Below are 22,058 nucleotides of genomic sequence, written 5' to 3'. Positions count from 1 at the left end.
TGCAATAAGAAAGGGCTTACCCTAAGGCTGGTTCTGCCTATTATTGCAGTTTGCTGCTTACAAGATACAGATGTGATCATCTTTCCCTCTCCGTAGACATTTCACGGCTCCTAACTTTTCCATGCGGCAACAGAGTTCTGCCAATGGCCCCGTGTCAAGTCTTATGCATCTGATAACCTTCCTCCCAAAAAATGTACTTTCTGACTAGCTTCAACTTGCCATTTGCATGCTTGACTCCAGCTGCAGTTGTGTGCTGCTCGTGACTCCCCAGTTCCTAACATGTGGCATTACTCACAGCCTGAGTTAATCATAACCAGTCGCCTGAAATTTCAGCCTCCTGAGGGTTGGAGGAATCTGACTTATGTTAGTGTGACTGACTGTGCATGCACACACACACAACCCAACCAAAAAGGCTATGATAGTACAGCCACCACATTGGCAACTAGATTACAGTTCTGCCAGGATGACTGAAGGAACCAATAGAATTTCCCAAGACTCTCCTCAGCCCATTGCCATTCACTTCAAACTATACCCCTTAACTTATTCCAGATTGCAATAAATTGCAGCTTCTTTTCTGTGGGAGTGTCTGCTCTGGCCTTCGGGTAGATCCCACAGTTTGTCAGTTACTTAAATCAGTTTGCTGAACCACAATCCCAGGATTGTAACGGCCACAGTCTGTGTCAGAGTGTTAATTCCTTTTGCCCCTCCCTCTCCAGTAATACTGATGCTGCTGTAACAGGCAATTTAGATTTGAATTGTTGTCTTAGAAAAGCATTTAAGACCTTTTTTTTACACCTGGAGATGGTCATTAGGGTGATAGGTTTCGACAGCAACTGTGAGGACACACCCACACATCTCCCTTGCATGTTTGCTGACTTATTTCTACTCATTAGAAATATCTGGAGATGTGTCAGTTGAGCTGAAGACGTTTCATTTTCTGTAGTGTCCCCTTTTCAAGGGAGGTGACATGCTAGGATAAATGTGCTCACAACTAGGTGTAATCTCTGTCTTATCCGTCTTCTTTTATCAAGGGGAGAGGCTGAACTATTTAATCCTCTGCTCTTGAGTCCCTTCCACTGTTGGCTGATATATCCTGAGCTCTTTATGCATGACCAAGCAACGCCACAGCTTGCTTAGCTGATGTACCTCTGTGTTTCTGTCTAAAATGCTTTGGATGTTCACAGTAGGAAAATGAAAAGAGTAGAGTCCTTCCTCCCTTAATTAATTAATCAGTTAATTCATTTGAGACTTGTAACCTTAATAATGTATTGTGTGTGCAAATATCCATGGCTAGCAATATCCATAGCTCCAGTATTGTGGTTTCAGCAGTGAGTGTACCCATCTGTCAGTTTTCACATACACACATGTCACTCACTACTAACATTCCTGCTTTGCAGGGGGTTGGACTAGATGGCGCTTGGGGTCCCTTCCAACTCTACAATTCTTTGACTCTATGATTCTAACAAAATTCGCTTGCTTTCTACATGAAAGTGACATTTTTGTAGTAACGTAGTCGTGTGCAAAGTAATCCTTGGGAAGTGGGCCAGGGGGGACGGGACAGAGGGAACTCAGACAAACCCTCTCCTTTTCAACTCCCTCCCATGGGGCTTGGACTTGAGTCATTTTGAAAGGGTAAGCTCTCGCACAGCTCTCAGCCAGGTCAATCTGTTTGTTAGACTGGTGAGGAGCTAAGTGGCAAAGTGAAGGAACTAGCAAAAACACTTATGGGCTGGTTTTTATTTTGGCTATTGAATGTTCGCAGATATTCTGTTATCTGGGAAGAATTTATAAAATTGCACGCTAGCATGCCTTGAGAATACTGAAGGCAGACAACTAATGAGTGAAGGTTCCTTTAACGGAGTGAGCTAATGATAGTCCATTTCCCTCCCCTTTGCTTCCTTACAGGGCACAACTGGCTGACGGCAAGGGGTTGCATCTATTTAGAGAGAACTGAATGAAGGGAATGATTCATGTTTATTCCCTTGTGGACAATTGAGAGAATGTAGTCTATTCTTTGACTGGTATAATGGGGGCAACAACTGAAGAATAAAATGCAAAATTGACTTAAAAAGAAAAGATTTAAAAAAATCTAATTTCTGAAGAAACGCTTTTAAAGGGGAAACATTAGCAAGATTTTAAGGTAAATAAAGTTGGTTTTATGATGTGGATTTTGATCCCTTCCCCGTTCTTGTTTGGAATCTAACTTCTGGTTAGCTGGGCAGCTGCCCTGAATCTTACTGACTCAGGAGTGGAAAGATTTACTTGACGTGGAAATTGGACTTGTCCTTTGCCTATGAAAATGCAGCTGTTGTCGTGTCTTTAGCATTTGCGTTTATTGAAAATGGCCTATCCCTCCCCCAACCCAGCCAAAGCGTGGAAAAATAAAAATCCTATATAGAGGTGATTCATGACTTGCTGTCCTTGTAGGGGTATCCCAGGAGACAGGGCTACATTGTCTTCCATAGTTCATGAAGAAGGTAGCAGTCAGCAAATAAACTGTACCCGGAATACGAGACTCATGTTGGACCAAACACGTTCACAGGCAGTTGTCTGCATATAAGCTGTTTGCTGGGTTTTGTAGCAGATATTTACATGGGTCTTAACCGTAATCTGTGCCGTTTGCTTTGTGTTGACATGATCCCTTTGCTTCAGATGCTACAAAATTGCTTACAGACTTAAATTTAAGCCTCCTTTAGATTTGTTGCCTAGCAATTTAAATAAATACTCCTATTACACACCCAATGTATACTATATGGCAGCATGTTATCAGGAAGGCTAGCAGATAACCCTGTTTTATCATTGAGATTGTTTATATATATGTCTTAAGATAAGCAAAACAACATTGCTCTGAGCTGCCATGAATCCTTAACTTACAAATAAAGCAATAAGAGAAAGGGGAGGGGGTGTACTGGTAAATCTCCCAGCTGCCCATGGAAGCCAGTAAGACAGAGCAAATGTGTTGCTGTCCCATGTCTTGCCAGGGTCTTGAAGATTTGGTCCATACATGCACCTTTTAGTCCAAAAGTTGCTATCCCATATTTTGTAGCTAGTCTTAACATACATACTGATGAAGTAATTTGCGGTATGTCAACGGCCTGGGTGGGGGAACTGGGGAATCCATTATCCATACTTATCCACCCAAACCTCCCTCCTTTGCCTGACTGGCATCAATTCTTGCTCTACATAAGTAAGCTGGTAAATAGCTGTTTGCAAGCCAGGTTCGATCTTTTTGCAGACAGATACATCTGTTCTCTGTTGCTAACGGGACTCTGTGAACAGATCCTTGAAGTTAATTTGGGAGTTATCATGTTAGGAAAAGGTTGTCACCTTTATGTCCTACTTGCTGGGTACACAGAAGCATCTGGCTGGCTGATGCTGGCAATAGAATGTTGAACTGGGTAGGTCTTTGTTCTGACGCAGCAAAACATTTGTGGGTGGGGGTTGATCCATCATTTGGCCCTAGTGAGCAGTACTAACACTTCAACGATGCATGTTTTCTCTAAACTGAGGTCCTCTCCTGTCAACCACATACACAAGACATGAGCTGAAATCTTTGGGGAGCATAAAACCAGCCAGAGTATTTGTGATTATATGTCCTGATGGAGACTCCCTTTCCACTGTATTACTTAATTTCATAAAATTTACATACTGCTTGATTGTAAAAAAAACAACAACCTCAAAGCAGTTGGCTAATTGAAAGCAAAATAGGCCTACATTGTGCCTCCAGTCAATGAAGTTTAATTTCCCAGTTTCTGTTAAATGGGATGGTGGGTCTTTGTGCTCTTTCTTTGTAACTCCTCCACCAAATATTTGCTCTAGACTCATGCAGGTGTAATTTCTGAGCTCCTTAGAGGAAGAGGAAGACTGTACTTGGAGCATACAATAAAGAGCAACTAGAAATCAGTGTTCTTGGAAAGCAGAAGCAGGACTGAGTAGAGAAATCTTGCTTCTCTTCTGAGAGCCAAAAAGGAAGTATATAAGGTTGCACTGTGTGGGTTCTTCCCTTTTTTCACATGCTGCCCACAAACTCAATATAAGTGGGACCTGCAATAAAATGCTGCAAGCTGCATCGAAAGCGGCCTTTCCCCTCACTGTTCCCAGTATATTGAAGAGAAACCGAGGTGAAGCATTTGCTGAAATGAGCTATTAGTGGATTTGAACTGCACAAGAGGCAAATGACATTTTTTATATAGGATGTGGCAATCTTTAATTTAATCCACTCATTAGTTGGAATTTTACACCTTTATCTATGGTCTTGTGCTTGTAGGTAAAGGTAAAGGGACCCCTGACCATTAGGTCCAGTCATGTCTGACTCTGGGGTTGCGGCGCTCATCTCGCGTTACTGGCCGAGGGAGCCGGTGTAGAGCTTCTGGGTCATGTGGCCAGCATGACTAAGCCGCTTCTGGTGAAACAGAGCAGCGCACGGAAACGCTGTTTACCTTCCAGCCGGAGCGGTACCTATTTATCTACTTGCACTTTGACGTGCTTTCGAACTGCTAGGTTGGCAGGAGCAGGGACCGAGCAACAGGAGCTCACCCCATCGCGGGGATTCGAACCGCCGACCTTCTGATCAGCAAGCCCTAGGCTCTGTGGTTTAACCCACAGCGCTACCTGCGTGTTTGTAACGTGTGCCAAAATATTAACATAATGTTGGCAATCCAGGCACCCATTGTGTCCCTAGTTGGTGCAGAAAGAAGCCATCTTATTTGCTAATGGGGATTCCTCCCAAGCCCAGAACCAGCTCTGGTGTAATTTTAGAGTCTGTGTCCATCTTCAGCTGCGCCTTCAATTTAGATGCTCAAAGACTCAACAGGTTTGCTATTAACCTGAAGGCATGGGAGTTGCCAAAGAGATAGGTGGCCACATCTTTCTAGGCTGTCACAGAGCTGTTACTCGAGTCTAGGCCTTCTTATACTTTTGGGAAATATAAAATGATACAAGGATTCTTTTTCCTAGAATGAAAGAATATATTTCCCCCATCCTGCTCAAAAGTAAGATTTAACAGTAGCTTGTGGGGCATTTTAAACAAAACTGAAAACCACCTCCCCAGGCACTACTTCTCTGAGTAAAATTGAGCCCAAGCAGCTCCTTTTAAGTGTCCCTTTAAAAGAGAGAGATGCAATCATGGCTCTGCCGTGTCATGTCTCTTTTGGCCCTAAGTGAAACAGAGATCTGTATCTATTTCCGTACTGTAATCTTTGTCTAATGGTAATAACCATTACTTATTAGAGCCTATAAACCATGTTTTAGTCTTATTTGAAGTGCTTGAGGAGGCAACTCTGAATAATTATCATTTACTACTTCCACATGCATAAAATATATCACAGTGGTTATGTTCTGTCTAATTGCTGGTTCAAAGCCAATCACTGAGCAACACAAGACCTAGTTTTTGCACTGATTTATAAAGAGAACATAACTATTCTAGGTCTTGGTTTTCTGCATGATGACTTTTAAAAACAGAACAGTACTTGTGTAGGAAAACCATGTACAAATTGTGCATGTAACTGCACATGAAACATTTTTGCTATCCTTTTCTTTGTGTGAGGCACCAGGCAAAAACTTTTTTCTATAGCCAGGCCTTTGACTGATTGAATATTCTATGGCCTTTTAAACGTGTTTGTGAGAAGGGGGTTATTGGTTTTTGTTTTTGTTTTATTATATATTTTATGTTCTCATCTTATATTTTGATGTTGTGATCTTCGGATAAAGAGTAGTATACAACTTAATAATAGTAATAATAATCTGTTTTCATGTGGGACAGATGAACAGTGTACGGAAAGCTTTTACATTTTCCCCGTTTGCACTTTCCCTAGCAGAAAATAGTTTATGATGCTGTCCCATGGTGCCTTAGGAGTCTGCCTTGTTTCAACTTGAAGGCCATAGTTTCCAAGTCACAGGAAGTAGAAGTTCTACTTTATTCTGTATCAGTCAGACATCCTCTGGAGTACTGTATCCAGTTCTGGGCACTGCACTTTAAAAATGGGATATTTCAATTAGAAACAGGTTCAGGAAATGGCAACAAAGATATTCAGGGGTGTGGAAAGCAAATCCTATAAGGAAATGTTTAAGGAACTGGGCATGTTTTGGCTTGAGGCTGAGGAGTGGGGCTGTGGAAGACCCAAAGGGTTATCACATAGAATAGGTGTGCCAGATGGCAGGACTTGATCTAATAGGCTTAAGCTACAGTGGAACCAGTTGCCTAGAGGGCTGGTGGGCTGTCCCTCACTGAAGGTCTTCAAGCAGAGGCTGGATAACTATTGTAGTTCTGGATTTTCTGTCTCAAAACAGTGGAATATAGGATGAACCTATTTTCTTCTGGAATTAGAAGTCTTGGTGCTGGAGGTAGAGAGCTTACCTGTTGCATTATTGTAACTGAAAGCAATTTTGGTGTGCTATTTCCAGCCCTCTTCCAAAGAAATATGTGGTCTGACAGACACAGCCTCTTCATCTTCGCAGAAAATGTTCTTAAAACTACAGTTTTCTTGCTGTTAATAATTACAAATAAGAAACATAAGGCCACTTTTAATATTGCTTGCAGTCATTTTTGCGGCTTAAGGGAACAGCACCCCCATTTCTACTCAGAGCTGAGGGAATGAAAACCTAATTTTTCATGGAATGTTTTCCTTTTCAAGCAAGTGGGGAACCTTTTTCAAACAGAGAGCAGTATTCCCTCATGGGGAACTTTCTGGGGGCCAGAGGCAAAAGTGGGTGGAGCAGTGATTATTTATTCACTACATTTATATCTCATCTTTCCTTTACTCTGTCTACTCTGAGTAAAAGTCAGTTGAATACAACCCATTATAACCTGTCACTGCAGCTATCTTTGATTTTAAATAGAGAAGAGTGGGCAGCAGTTGCATATGCTCTCTTGGATGGGTGGATCTTGGCCTAAATATTTTAAACCCTTAAAAAAACACGCTTTGCAACCCTGCTAGCAGCAGTTTTTGTCTTTTGGGAAAGGAAGCAGTTTCTAAAACTGCCAAAATTCTTCTTTGGCCAGTCAAATAGCAGTGGTAAGCTTTTATTTTACTCGATTGCCCACATTGTAATTTGAATTGCTGTATCTGCACAGCTTCCTAATCAAAGCATTTAGCAATTATGTTAATATTTTATTAGTTGCCCCAAGAGTTACTGTTACATGCAAGCATATAAATTGTAAACTAAATAAATACGTCATGTACCGGTAAATGTAGGATGTTTTATATTAGAGTGCGAGAACAGAGTGTGAAAGACTCACTCACCTGCCTTATAGGTCCCATCATCCTTGACCATTGTTTATGCTGGCTGGGGCTGATGGGAATTGTAGTCCAACAGCCTCTGGTGGGCCATAGGTTTCTACCCTTGTCCTAAAATGAGGTGGAGTGTATGTAACTGACAATGAATACTCACCTTACTCTTCAAAGCAATAGCATGAAGCTCTTACATGCAGCTCTGCACTAAGTGTGCTTCTGGACCTAATTCATGAAGTGGCTTTGCATTATCTTTATCATGCTGCCTGGAGTGCGTGCCCCATGAGTTCTTTAGCACGCTACAGCCTATATACAGTGCTACAGCAGCTGCAGCTGGGTATACAGGCTGACAGTGACTGTGTACACACAACGCCTATTCATTTCAACACTAATTATACTTCAGCAAAATTACCTGCCATGATTGTCATTGCAAAAGATGTGCTTATGAATTATTATTATTATTATTTTATTTTATTTTATTATTTATACCCTGCCCATCTGCCTGGGTTTCCCCAGCCACTCTGGGTGGCTTCCAACAAAACATTAAAATACAATAGTCCTTCAGATATTAAAAGCTTCCCTAAAATATATGACCTCTTCATGTTAAAAAATATATAAAGGATTAATAGGATTCCAGAGTTGTGGCTGTAAACAGCAGGCATAGTCTGGTGCACTGTCTCCAATAGTTCTGCTTTCGGTTTGTTTGTAACCCCTATGGTGCTATAGAGAAGGGCTAAAACCACAATGGATTAATTCTAAAGAAAAACTTGAAAGCTAAAACATTATCTTGTACACCCCTTAATCTGGGCCCAGTCCCCTATACACATTCATTTTCTCCCCAAAGTTCTGCCTGTCACTCAATCCCCATCAGAAAAGAGTTCTAAAAATCTAAACAGGCTATAAACGTTAAGTTCACGCTGAGATCCAGTTTTATAAGCACAGATGATAAAACTGCCCCCTTTCCTATCTTCATGTAAGACTCATGAGAACATCTCTCATCAGTGTTTGTTCAAAATATTTGTATACCACCCTTCATCCTGTAGATTCCACAGATTAGCTTACTTTATTCCTGTACAATCAGACTGGATGAGATGCTAGAAAATAAGGTCCCTAGCACAGGAGAGAAGGTACTTCCTTTGTGAATTAGACACATGTAGAGCCAAGGAATCTCTGGAGGCCATGTCACCAGAACTTGCTGTAAGGCAGGGGTGGGGTTGGGTTAGGTCTGTTGAGGGCCATGTTCCTTTGGGGGTAGTATGTGAGGGGGACAGTGGGCAGAGGTGGAGCCAAAATGGTGCAGGGCACCTCCTTTGCTATTGAACACTTCCTCCCTCTAGCTTTCCCCATTTCTTCCCTCCTTGCCACCCACATAAAATTACTGATTGCCCTCCATTGGGTTGCATGATGTAGACTGTGACAAAAGAACATTTGGGGAGGAGGAAATAACACTCCCCTCATCATGGCTGGAAAGAATTACTTGCTTTCTACTGTTCCTCTTGTGATCAGATCTTCTAGAGTATTAACAATGACTCCCAAAATCCATTTAACTGCAACCTCTGCTTGCTGCAACATTTGTAAATGCCTTTCCAAAAGCAATTCATTCTCTGCTTCCACTTGGGTCTGTGGCTTCTTCTAAAAGGTGGTGCATGTGGGAGAAGTGGAGCATTTCACCAGAGAGTGGGAGGAACACTGCGCTCAGGATGTATGTGGTGAAGAGGCTGTGTTTTCATTATGAGTGAAAGCTTAACCACATTCTATAAACACATCTCGAATGGAGCTGTGGGGGTATTCTAATTTAGCAAATTAAAAGCACTTTTAAGCAGAGACCACCAAAGGTAAAAGCATCTGGTACCTAAGGTAAACGGACGCCTTCAGAGAAAGACAAAAATGATAGTGGAGAAATTCAACTGCTATGCTGCTAATTTATGAATGTTCCTCCCTTTGCTCAGGGCCAGGCTGCATGTTACAGGGGCCTTGGCATTTGCATCTCTATGGCAGGCGCTGTTGTAAGCACTTTCCACATGTAGTGATTTCTGTCATCACTTTTCTGCTAGCAGGCTGGAAACACATCACATTATTACTTCAGTTTGTAAGGCAAGTGCTTCTTAGGCCAGGGGTGGGTAACCTTTTTTAAAGGTGACCTTTTAGGCTCTGCTAGCCAGCACACAACAGGTGCCTCAACATGTCGGACCCAATGTGGGACCTTGTTAACTTCACTGGCTGAAGGAGTTTCTCTTCGAAACTGGGATCACTGGGCTCTAGTCTTGTTTGCTACAGCTGCTCTGCCGCTTCCAAGAATTTTCTTGCATCAAAGATATATGAAAATATATCATTAATTATGTATTGTACTTATTTTGATGATTCTGGAGTACTACATGCCTTGTAATAGTGGGTAAAGGTAAAGGGACCCCTGACCATTAGGTCCAGTCGTGTCCGACTCTGGGGTTGCAGTGTTCATCTCATGTTACTGGCCAAGGGAGCCAGCGTACAGCTTCCGGGTCATGAGGCCAACATGACAAAGCCACTTCTGGTGAACCAGAGCAGCGCATGGAATTGTTTATCTTCCCGCCGGAGCGGTACCTATTTATCTACTTGCACTTTTGACATGCTTTCAAACTGCTAGGTTGGCAGGAGCTGGGACTGAGCAACGGGAACTCACCCTGTTGTGGGGATTCGAACCACTGACCTTCTGATCAGCAAGCCCTAGGCTCAGTGGTTTAACCCACAGCACCACAAATACTATCTGTTGTACAGTGGTACCTCAGGTTAAGAACTTAATTCATTCCAGAGGTCCGTTCTTAACCTGAAACGGTTCTTAACCTGAGGCGTGCTTTCGCTAATGGGGCCTCCTGCTGCCGCTACGCTGCTGACGTGCAATTTCCATTCTTATCCTGGAGCAAAGTTCTAACCTGGAGCAACCACTTCCTGGTTAGCGGAGTTTGTAACCCGAAGCCCCACTGTACTTTGTTTGCCATGTATTGTCTTTGTATGCTGGCCTGGACCTGTTTTTTATATTTGTGTTTGTCGTTATACAGTGGGTTCCTTCTTTTTGTGCTCAGTTGTCACCATGACAGCCTCCGATTAGAAGGCTGTATCTTTTTGAAGTACACAAATACATTTTTTAGTACAACAAAGCAATGTAGCTATTATTTTACTGGAAAGCAAGTGAAAGTGTATTTACACATGCCCTACCGGTTTGTTCTGGGACTGTGGGAATGGGTTTTCTCATCTCCAAACCTAGGGAGTAGGATGCCCTATTCATGTTGGGGCACTTACTGCCTGTAGTGGTGTCCATCCTGAAACTTCAGTCTTGTTTGTTTAATGAATAGCTTGCCAGGGGCAGGGAGAGGCAGAACGGGGGTGACTTAATGGAGGCTACAGGTCTGTTTGTTGTTGTGTCAAAATGGACACATAACTAGAATTAGCTAGCCGTCTTTATGACTTGAAGCTGCCAGATCACTTGTGTAAACAATAATAAAAGGAGAAAAGGGCTGCCAATTAATAAATTGGTTGTGTGCATCTCAGCCTCCATGCATAAGTGGGTGTTTGTTTCACAGAACGCAGAGAGGCAGCGGCTGCTGTTGCTCTTTGTGATGACAAGGTAGGGGCCAGCCAAGCTCAAGCTGTTCATCTAAATTCAGAGAAGGAAGCAGATAACCTGTCCTATCAGCTAACAGGCATGTAAAATGAAAGTATGCATGTGCAACAAACAGCAGCTGCTGCTGCTCTTCAAGGAAAATTGTCAGTTATTTGACGTGACGACTCTGGAAGGCTCTTGTTGGCATTTGTCTGTCTCGGGAGACAATGGGGTGCACCTCTGGGGGTGAAGTCAAACTGCTGGAGAATCACAGCACCTGCTGTGACTGCAGAGACCAGTAATTTGTAACTGCTGCCTCCCATGTTTTTTGCTGCATTAGCAGCAACAAAGTGACTTCTCTGGGGCTGCCCAGATAACAAGACCCCCTTCTCTCAGCCTCGCTGATGTGGTCCAAAGGAAAGCAGAGCAATACATTTGGCACCAGCCTGGCTGCAGGAGTTGCTGGAAGGGGGTGTACAAGACACCATCCAACCGTCTTAGGGATTCCACTCCAGATTTGTGTAGGGTTTACTCCTTAGCCTTCTGAAGATGTCCTGCAAGGCAGTGGGTATGGATTTTTACTCAGGGTCTCCTCCCAGTCTCCCAAATGAGTATAGTTGTAAGGCAGTGGAGGTTTAGGATCAGTTTCCTTCTCCTCGACTGGCTACCTTCCCAGGTTGACAGGCTCCATCTGCCCCTCACTTCCCTCTACAGTACATGCAGAAACTGCTTCTTGGCTGTATAGAGTTACTAGTTCTTATCCAGCTGCTTCCTACAACACTTGAGATTGACTGAGGTGCTTATACAACCTGAAAACTCACTGGTCTGGACTGTCACCAGCATTGTTCAGAAGTGAGCATCTGGATCCTCTTTTTCTTTTGGATTTGTACACCAGCTGCTTTTCTTGTTGGTAGAATGAACAGCCCAACGTGTGCCTCCTGTCTCATTGCAACATAGCTCCACATCTTAAATAGCTGTGGCCCAAGTAGCTACTTTCCTAAAGTCCATGAATAAACATTAAATCTGAGTTTCCTGTTTTGCCATCTCAGCCTAGTTTTGTAGATACATTTCTGTTTTGGGGACAGCATTTTAATCATCAGTTCAGTTTTGACAGCTTGGCAAATAGCACAAAATCCTACCACCTAGATTTGTGTCCCGGGCCCTCAAATCTCTTTGCTTATGGACCACAATCTTCTAAGGGACTGTCTTAGGTCCCACCTTCTCTCCCACTCATAACCACATACACCACCTTCCCTCTTATGTGTATAATGTCCCTCTGCCAACTACAGCAATTGCTTGCGTGTGGAAAAACCTTATTAGCAAAGGAATGCATTTTTCAATGTCTTCAGTGGAATTCCTAAGCTGGAAAGAAGGAAGTATGCCAGCTCTGTATTGCCAGCCTGCTCTTTTTAGACCACCAGCATGACTGCTGTCTCAAGTTCTCACTGGGACTAAATGATTTACATTGCTCTAGAAGTTAGTCTCAAAAACAAGCCTTGAGGAAACACAGTATTAGCCTTGAAACTGTACTGTGTAATTTTTGTATGTTGGACTTCAGCAGCAGGAATTACTTACCTTTGCTGTTGATAATGAACACATGTATACATTTTTTTAAAATATGGCTGCAGACTGTCTTAGAAACTTCAGTTTTCTGTCAACAAAACATAGCTGGAATACAACTTTGGTCTGTGGAAAAACCTTTATCTGGTTTTCTAAACATTGCTCCATGCAGCTTTAAACTTCAGCTTTTTTACCAGCATAATGAAAGATTTGGATGCCAAAACTATGATGTAATAGCTGCTTTGAAAAACCGATTAGGCATTCCCCAAATATTTAACTTTGGAAAGTAGCACCTACTGCTCACATAGAGCATGCTCTGTGTATATATTCATTTATACAACCATAATGGTTCTAACAGGTACAAGGAATGGTTGAAGTTGTCTATGGACGTGCTAGCCACAACCTGTATCCCATCAAGTCCAGTTACTGCCTGTTTTAGAAAAGGTTATGCCTTTGTTACAGGTCAGTCTGTAGATTATCCAAAGCTTGATCTAGTCTGGTTTCATGGATTTGTTTTATTTTGAGTTTCTGCAGCATGAGACAATAGATAAGACATTTGGGTAAGTGCAGTCTCCTCTGTCTGTATTGTAGCTCATAACATCAAGCAGGGAGGAATTGACCAGTTGAATCCAGGGTGTAGTTCTGCAGGTGTCATCAGTGTGGTGTCCTTCAGATGTCCTCTAATTAATTCCCATCAGCTGCAGCCAGCCTTGCCAGTGGTCAGGAGTGATAGGAAGACACCTTGGCCCTTCTCCTCACCATCATTATCACCAGCTACAGCTGCTTCTCCTCTTCCACCTTACTACTACCTAGTTGCTTGCCAAACAGGGAGCCAAAAAGGAAGCAGGCAGTGGCATTTGCTCCTCTGTTTTCTGGGCCAGAGCAAGAGGCAGGTGAAAAGAAGGAGCAGGTCCACAGAGCTCTTGGCAGGGGGCTCCTTGCTAGACTATAGCCTTTGGTAGATGCTAACCTGTGATGGCTTTGGAAATAATGAATTGGTGTCTGGCATTAGTAATGGTCTGTAAGGGATAACAAACAAAACTCATTTCAGATCAGAGGGATATACTATTGACCCCAGTGCTGATGGACCATTTGTCTGCCTGAGAAAATGATTTGAGCAGGCTGAGTTTGGGGATAAACTTGAGCGGCTTCGTCATACTAGCTAAGGCTGGTGTGCCAGCCATGACTTGTCTCAGACAGACAGCTTGGCCATTCTTATCTATGCTCCAGTAACCTCCATTTTTGATGAATGCATTGTTAAGTGGAGTTGCTTTCTAAGACCACGGAAACTTGTTAGTTCAAATTCAGCTGCTCTGTTGCTGACTTACAGCAGGCAAAGGTAAGGTAATGCAAGTTCCCAGTCTATTTCTACCCACACCTCAGGAGGGCTGATGCTTGCCCTCAGCGTCTCTGAGCTCTTTCTTGGAGGCTTTCCTGCAGGAGTCTTGGCCATCAGAGATGAGGCAGTGGTGATTTGAGGGGCAAGGGGACTTCTCAGTGGAGGCACTGTGGTTGTGGAATTTTCTCAGGCGAGAGCATCAGCTTGTACCAACTCTACCACTCTGGCAGTAGACAAAGAACTTTTTTATTTTTCCAAGTCTTTTAACTCCATTTAACCTGTATGGTTTTATGCTGCGGGTTTTTGGCCATGTATTTTACTTTGTATTTTTATTTGTAAGCCACCTTGAACATTTTTATTGAAGGGAAAGTATACAAATTATTTAAATGTGAATTCATTTCCCATCTAGGCATTTTAATACCTGCCTGTGTTAAGCAAGGATCTCCCTACTCACACCTCCTATTGAAGTAATGAATAGTTCCTTTAGTGCTATAGCTGCTAATTAAGGAGAATATGCCTCACATATTATGAAACATTGTGCAAATCCAATTTGCAAGCTCAATAGAAAGGGCATGTGTAAAATTAGGCCACAACTCAGCACAATGTTCATTATGGTACAAAAGTATTGCACTTAACGTTGTCCCTAGCAAATCAACAGAATATCAAGTTAGAACTACAGTATTAAAAAAAGACCCATCCTATTTCTGCCCACCCTGTTAACTAGCTAGACTTCTGTCCTTCTAAACTTTTGTCCTTTTGGTTTTAGCTTTATCTTCAGGCCAGAATGAAAGGCGATTGGGCAAGACTTGTGCGTCCTACGTCTCAGTTCGGTCTTATTGCAGCATCCATCTACGTGGGCCTCTCCCGTGTTTCTGATTACAAACATCATTGGAGTGATGTGTTGACCGGACTTATCCAGGGAGCACTGGTAGCTATACTTATTGTAAGTCCATGCAAAGTTACTCCGCCATTGATCAATATAGCTTTCTGGCAAAACTACATTTGCTGAGACTTAATGATGAAACGGGGTGGATGGAGGGATGCCTGCACACTCCTGATGAGTTCATTGCTGGTTTCCTGTAGTTTCCATGGGACAGTGGTGAGATGGGGAAAGGGGAGTAGCACCGTATTTTTTGCCCCATAAGACGCACCTAGTTTTTAGAGGAGGAAAGCCCTGTTGTTGTTTTTTTGAGGATCAGCTCAAAGTGGTGCAGCTTTTTTTTTTTTTTTGCAAAGGGCAAAGCCCTGTTTTTATGGGGTTCAACTCAGTTCTGCAGCTTCTAGTCCTACAGCCATTTCTACAGACAGATAATCTAATCAGCCAGTCACATGTCGCTGGGGAAACAAACAGCCTCCCTCTGCATTCAACAATGGAGGGCTGGGCAAGGGGGCGGGGCTGGAAAGGGAGCCTTATCTCTCTCCCCATCACTTGCTGAACAGCTGTTCAGCGGCTTCCTTTCAACACTCCCTTCTCTCTTTGTAAAAAAAAAAAAGAGCATGATCTGCTTTTGGCCCCTAGGCAATTTGGCTCTAGGGACCATGCATTCACTCCACAAGACACACAGACATTTCCCCTTACTTTTTAGGAGGAAAAAAGTGTCTTATGGAGCGAAAAATACGGTATATTCACTACTCCCAGTCTCAACTTTTCTTTTTCCACTCCTTCAAAAACCATGATGTACGGGTGGGGATAGGGTACATCTCTCTTCCCAGAACTATTTACAAAAGTGAAAGCCTGTCCATTTTGGACTAGCATGCATACATTATTGGCACTTGCCCCACTTCCCTTTCTTACAACAAAGATGGAAGATGCCTGAAGTGCCTTTAAACATGCTGCAGAAATTAGGCATTAGGAGTGGGCAACGTGGTTTTCAACATCGTGATATATCAGCAGCTAAATACTGTGATATGCTGATATATCATGATGTTGACAATATATCTCAGCTGCTGCTTCCTCCCCACCTTAGGGGATGAAGACACAACTGAGATACATTGCCTAGAGTGCTGGGAAGCCTCCCACCCATCCCTCAACTGATTAAGCACCCACCGTCCAGCTCACGTGAACCAGAGGCAATCACCTTCTCAGGCTCTGTCTACCTTTCTATCTGAAAGGCAGGCAATTTGAGCTAGTCGATACCTGTTTTCCAACGCTGTAAAGTTCCAACACAACTAAAGTTCCTGATACGTTCCTGATATGTTATGATGTAGGAAAAGAGGCAGGGAGGAAGAAGGCAATTACTGTATATACTTGAGTATAAGCCTACTTTTTAAGCACATTTTTTGTGCTGAAAAAGCTGCCCTCGGCTTATACTCGAGTGAGGCGGGCGGTGGGGGTGGCGAGAAAGAAGCCCTTTCTCTCCGCTCGTGCCGCCACCTGCTCTCCCCAGTTAACCATTCCTTAAGAAGCCTACAAGAACGGCGGTTCTTTACTCTCCCCAGGCAGCTTGTTCCATTCCTGAACTGCTCGCATAAATGCAAACTTGGCAAAGGAGGAAGAGGAAGGAGCAGCCCAAAGGGCTGCTTTCAGGCTGCTCGTTCCTCCTCCTCCTCCACAGCGGCAAAGGTGAACCGGCTTATACTCTAGTCAATAAGCTTTCCCAGGTTTTTGTAGGAAAATTAGGTGCCTCGGTTTATATTCAGGTCGGCTTATACTCGGGTATATACGGTACTGACCATGGAGACAATTATTGTCACGGTGTGCAGCTTCTGCCTCTTCCTGTCAGCGTCGGGTGGGAAAAACTGCTTCCTCCTCCAACGCCTGGCACGTGGAGGAAGGAGCCCTGGCTCCACCTATGCTAAGGCAGCCCTGTGAACACTTGCCTTGGCAAGAGGTAGCCCACCCACATTCCTGTGCAAAGGCGGTTCAGACACACAGCTTCTTTAAACTGCTCTGCTGAGGGGGTGCACAGCTGAGCCCCCACTCTGGCTTGTGAAGACGGTTTAAGGAAGATTGCTTCTCAGCTGAATAAGCCATCCGTCTCCAGCTCGCAGGAGCGCGGAGCAGTTTTAAAAAACTACCTGCTGAATGGTGGCAGAGGGACGGACTCAGGAGCAGTGGCTGCTTCACCTGTGATATACCACCAGGTGAAGCTGCCATTGTGCTGTGGCCCTCAGCTCCCAACCACCACAATGTATTGCCAGCTCAAAATGATACCGATATGGCAATCTGACTGCCATTCCAGTTTCAGACAATCTATTGGTATACTGCCCAGACCTATTAGGCATATTTAAAGAATCATTTTGTTGTACTCTCTCTCTCTCTGACAGCTGTCTCACTGCCTAATGTGTTCAATTTGTTTATCCAGGCTGTGTATGTATCTGATTTCTTCAAAGACAGAGGTCGTACATTTAAACAGAAGGAGGAAGAAGATTCACACACAACCTTACACGAGACACCTACCAGTGGAAATCACTATGGCAGTAATCACCAGCCATGATAAAGTCAACTGCTATTACCCTGTGGAATCTCCCCTTCTATAAAAAGAAAATGTCAAGCATTTCTGACCTATGTAAAAAATTAATTAAATGCCTCTTGAAGGGACTGCTGCTGCTATACTTCTTGGATGCTCACTTTACATGTATATAGTAACACTTAGGTATCTAACTTTAAATCTCTATTGGTTCAAGCTTTTTTGCTTTAAACACACAGTATTCTGGCTGTTTTTTTAATTAAAAATAATGTGGTAACACTTATGTACAAACAGCAATGGTATGTAATATGCTTGCTAGCATGAGGCTCATGGTGAAATACATACAAGAATATTAAGCATCTCTCCTGCTTGGGAAGGATTGGCAGATTCTGTCGTTAACTTTACACTTCTGCCTCTGAAGAATAATTAGTGATGTTCACACTCCATGTCAGGACAATACTTATAGGTAAAGACTTGCAGCAAATACAATATCTCTCTTGATTTTGGTAATGCCTGTTAAGGGAAGAAAATAATATGATGTCATAAGAGTAGCTGTATCTATTGCTGATTCTAGCAACAGAAGACACATTAACAATGCACCTGAGTTGAAGCTCACTATCAATTTCAAATTGAGTATCATTTCCCCAGTTTCCATCTCAAATGTGTGTATAAGGGCTTCCCAGTTATCTGCTCCATGAAAGAATTGGATCACAGCAGGTAAAGGATACATGGAACCTACCATTAATACATATGGGACACTCTGACTTGTATAAGAAATTTAAAAATTGCCTGTGAAAAGACTCTACATTTCAAGATGCATGCAATTTATAAGAAGCTGAACATACAGACCTTCTGCAAATTTGTTTTCCAGTTCTGTGTTTCCAATGGCCTTTGCTGCTTGACACATCTGTCGAAGCAATTCTTCTAGCCGCCTCATACAGCGTATTATGCTCCCTGCATGGGCAAAAAAGGGCTTGCAGTAAAAGCAGACATTTTCTAATGAGGAATAGCAGATCCTTTTCTACCAGGTAGTTGTAAAGCTGTCTACTCAAGCAGGACTGAAGCATCTCAGTCCTATAGTTTTCCCCCAAACAGATAATCATAAGGTCATAAATATTAATTTTCCCAACTTGCGTTATCAGAAAGGATGGGTTCCAACTAATGTTATCACGTATACGTTAACCTACGGCAATGGTTTTAACTTACTCTTCTTGCACAGACTTCTAATTGAAGCTCTCGGGCTACCATCATAAGAAGCAGGGTACCAAGTTTCCTTCTTCCTAACCACCTGCATATTTTTGTGTGTACATGAAGGAAATGAATGGCTTCATTTCAAAGATTATGGGATACATTTAGATACATGGTGGTGCAGGTATAAGGTGTGGAAATCTATAGGCTAGGAATGTGTGTACTTCTGTTTGTAAGTTAAAAAGAAATGAAATCGAAATTTTATCAGCCAGTCTCAGCAAGAGATTAAATTTAATCATTTGATTCCGGATCCAGCAACTCTAGTAAAAAGCCACCTGGAGTCAATTACCAAAAAGACAGAAGTCTGAGCCAAAAGAAGCTGGGATATATCCTCCAAGGGTTTGCTGCATGCTGTATTCTGAGCAAACCATCACTTTGGTTATATAGACTGACTTCTCTTACAGGGCTCATTATGAAAATGCAACCAAGAACATTTTTACATCCACAGAAGCATTTTTGTATGGTTAAAACAGAGGATGTATGTATGGAGTAAAGGACATTTAAATATACTCCATCTGCCTTTCTGCTAGACATACTGAACTATATGAACTTTCTACTTTCCAGTCTCTCAACCACAACATGATGTACATGGCCACTGAAATTTCACTTAGATGGACTTTGTCATGACAAAGAGAAAAAGTGCCTTTCTCTCAGTATTTACTCCTTACTTCCTTCTGTTAAAGGGATTGCTTATCTGCCATATGGAAACAAGAATGTGCCATTTACTCTGCGTTTGCAAAAATGGGTGTGATGGTGGTTTGGGGTTATGCTACTATGGTCAGTGCCTTGTCTGTGTTTTATATAATTTCTACCCTACCAATGAAAATTGCTACTGTGGGCAGCTTACAAAGCTTAATTATCCCACCCTGCCTGATGCTGCATGTCAAACTTGGCTCATCAAGCAAGTCTCCATCTCCAGCTAGAAGCAAAAAGTTCACTTATTGGGCAAAACTTATTGCTACTACCTATCTGCATGGGAAAGAAGGGTGGGGGACATTTTTATATGGCATTTGCAAATGCAACCATCCACAGAATTGATTGTCTGCTTCACTGCTACCAAATAAATTGTGTATATGACACAAATGACTTCAAGCCTCTCTTATTCTTTACCCCCAATAACATTTCTGCTGCGTCCAAAGTGACTGGGAAGCAATAGAAGCAACCTGGGACAAGGTGCAACAACTTCTCATTCTCCCTCTTGTACCAACCACACAAGGTTAAAAGACAGTTTCAATCCTATGCATAGTTAACATTTGAGTAGGCTTCACTGAATTCAATGGAACCAAGGATCAGGCTGTCTACATTTGTGCACATGAGAGATACAAAACACAAGGGACACACTGGGGAGAAAGAGAAAAAGAATAGGAGCAGAAAGCATGCCATGGTGGGGGGGGGGAGAGAGGCAAGAGAGAAAGATTCTCCACAGGCTGCTGATTAGGAGGCCTCAGTTCTGAATAGCTGCAAAGGTTCATACTATGCTGTGTCACGCAAACAACTGTACTACCCTACCATCCACACTTCAGATGCATTAGTAGTAATACAAGTGCACATACCTTCAAATACATCTGTCATTTTGCATATGTGAGCAAACGTTGCTCCATTGGCCCACGTGTGCACGACATCCATCAAGTTTGGCCTAAACGAATTCAGGTAGTTTTCCTCATCAATTTCCAATTTAGCTTCTGCCGACACTTTAGCGATTCTTTTTGCACATTCCTTTAAAGAGGATTTTGGAAATTCGAGACAAACCAAATGAAAGTTATCTTCCTGAAATATGCACGCCAGACAATTGACTGTTAACAAGTTGAGATTATTATTTTCAGTGGCGGCAGCACTAGATTTATATGGCCCACTTGTTCCGTAGGTAGCTTACAAAAGAACAAGAAAATGCAATGTTCAAAAATAAGATTAAAAACATCATTTCTGCTAAGAGAAAATACAACTAACAAGAAGCTCAATTTGAAAAATAAAACAACTTGCACAGAAAGCTAAGACTCTTGTTGACACGTTAGTTGTATAAAAAGCCTGCAGAAATACAAAGGTCTGGTGCTAAAAAGACCATAGAGCCAGGAGAGCTGTTCCATGGAGTCAACTTCCCAGTCAGGGTGCCATGGGCAAGAAGCTGCACTTCCAAGCAGCCACCCACTTCCAAGGTCTCTGTCGAGTATCTTAAGGATCACGCAGGTACATGAAGGGAAATGAACAGATCGCGTTGCCTCATACATACCTGCTTCACTCCTCCCTTCAAACAAGTGAGCAAGCCAGGAAATCAGATAGTGATCATTTTCCTTTACATCTAAACCAGGAAACTATGACTAATGGCATCCAAACAAGTCAGGACATTAAGACAAATTTAAACCACCTTGGTTTGTTCATTTACCATACCTTCCAGTTTAGATGTAATAGGAAACTATAGTTAACTGGAGATTTCCTGGCTTCTGATGAGAGGAGAAGAGCAGCTGTGTGAGAGGTGCATGAGGGATAATTGTTTTATAGACTGATTTCTGATTTAAAATGTCCAAGCAGTTTACAAAGCAGTATCTTGGTTTGTTAATCCAAATGCAGCCACTGAGGAAGTGGAGACTGCCAGGCAGATGTCTTCATGGGCCTTCATAGGTAAACACAGAAGAAAATGCTAGTTTAACAGGCCCACTGGTATGCAAAAACCATATTGGATAAATCACTAGTACGCAAAAACCCTCATTGGATAAAATATTCCAAAACCACTCCCCTCACCCTCAAGCTATCTTAATGGTATTAAAATTTAAAGTCAAGCTTTAAAAGATACCAAGAAAGATTTTGGATCATATCCAAAACACCCCATAAAATTTAATTTTTAAATGTACCAAGCTAGCATGATGTGTAGGTATATCAAGAGCTGTGCCAGTGCAATATCTCAAATATATACTATGGTGTATGTTTAGGCTGCGGAGCAGGAAAGGGAAGGTAATTGACTTTTAATGGCTTGTAAAACCATTTAGTAATGAATGCGGCATTTCCTATGCCAGAAAAATCTGCTGAAGTTTACCTGCATTTGGCGAAGGGGGCCTGCCAACTGTTCTGTTAGTTTGGGCATTTCACTAGACTGAAAAAAAGATGAAGAAAGCATCAATATCCATTCATTTGGCATTATTTAAATTAATTTACATTTTTTTCTCTCTAAAGACCACAAGTTATGTAGCTGGTGTACAAAGTCTTTCTGAAACAAGCAGAGAACGTGCGGGATCAAATGCTTGGTGGATTGTGCTCATCAATCCTTTAACACTCCTAAGAAAGCTTCTTTTGCAGAAAATAGACCAATAATAATAGTGCCAAACTTCAGTCCAGAATATGGGCCTCTGGATTTCCTTTCAGTGAAATATTATCCCAATGCCAATATATTACAACACATCAACTTGGAACAAAAATAAACTTTGAGATTACCACTGAACCACAGAATTTAAAAAATGCTCTTTAGATATTTGACATAGAAGCCAGTGATTACAAATAATTTATCACTGAAAAATGCAACTGAATGACGTGGGGAAAGAAATACGGATTGCTGGCCATGCAAAAGTAGAACAGCCTTCACCTTCCTCTTCTATGCAGCCTGCCACATGCCCTCAGTACCTGCTCCAGATGATTAGGGGACCCCTCCAGAGTAGATTCTGGTGTGTGTGTGTGTAGGGGGCTGGAGTGGGAGGAGAAGAAAGCGA

At 42.4% G+C, this 22,058-nt stretch overlaps 2 protein-coding genes across 5 annotated transcripts in view; one reads left to right on the top strand and one right to left on the bottom strand.

Annotated features, from left to right (window-relative positions):
* Window positions 1-19,449, top strand: part of PLPP1 (phospholipid phosphatase 1) — a 92,061-nt gene extending 72,612 nt beyond the window's left edge. For all 4 annotated transcript variants that reach the window (XM_033163755.1, XM_033163757.1, XM_033163756.1 and 1 more), the window contains 2 exons: window positions 14,472-14,648; window positions 17,011-19,449. In XM_033163755.1, coding sequence (XP_033019646.1) covers window positions 14,472-14,648; window positions 17,011-17,142 — 309 coding nt within the window. In that variant the 3' untranslated portion in view covers window positions 17,143-19,449. The remainder of the gene's footprint in view (window positions 1-14,471; window positions 14,649-17,010) is intronic.
* Window positions 17,357-22,058, bottom strand: part of MTREX (Mtr4 exosome RNA helicase) — a 40,207-nt gene continuing 35,505 nt past the window's right edge. Inside the window, exons 24-27 of the mRNA XM_033163754.1 lie at window positions 21,392-21,448; window positions 19,917-20,079; window positions 17,965-18,069; window positions 17,357-17,628 (exon numbers count right to left, since the gene is read on the bottom strand). Coding sequence (XP_033019645.1) covers window positions 17,576-17,628; window positions 17,965-18,069; window positions 19,917-20,079; window positions 21,392-21,448 — 378 coding nt within the window. The 3' untranslated portion in view covers window positions 17,357-17,575. The remainder of the gene's footprint in view (window positions 17,629-17,964; window positions 18,070-19,916; window positions 20,080-21,391; window positions 21,449-22,058) is intronic.

The sequence above is a fragment of the Lacerta agilis genome, chromosome 11, assembly GCF_009819535.1.
Source record: "Lacerta agilis isolate rLacAgi1 chromosome 11, rLacAgi1.pri, whole genome shotgun sequence".
Classification (NCBI taxonomy): domain Eukaryota; kingdom Metazoa; phylum Chordata; class Lepidosauria; order Squamata; family Lacertidae; genus Lacerta; species Lacerta agilis.
This window is presented reverse-complemented; position numbering and strand designations above follow the sequence as displayed.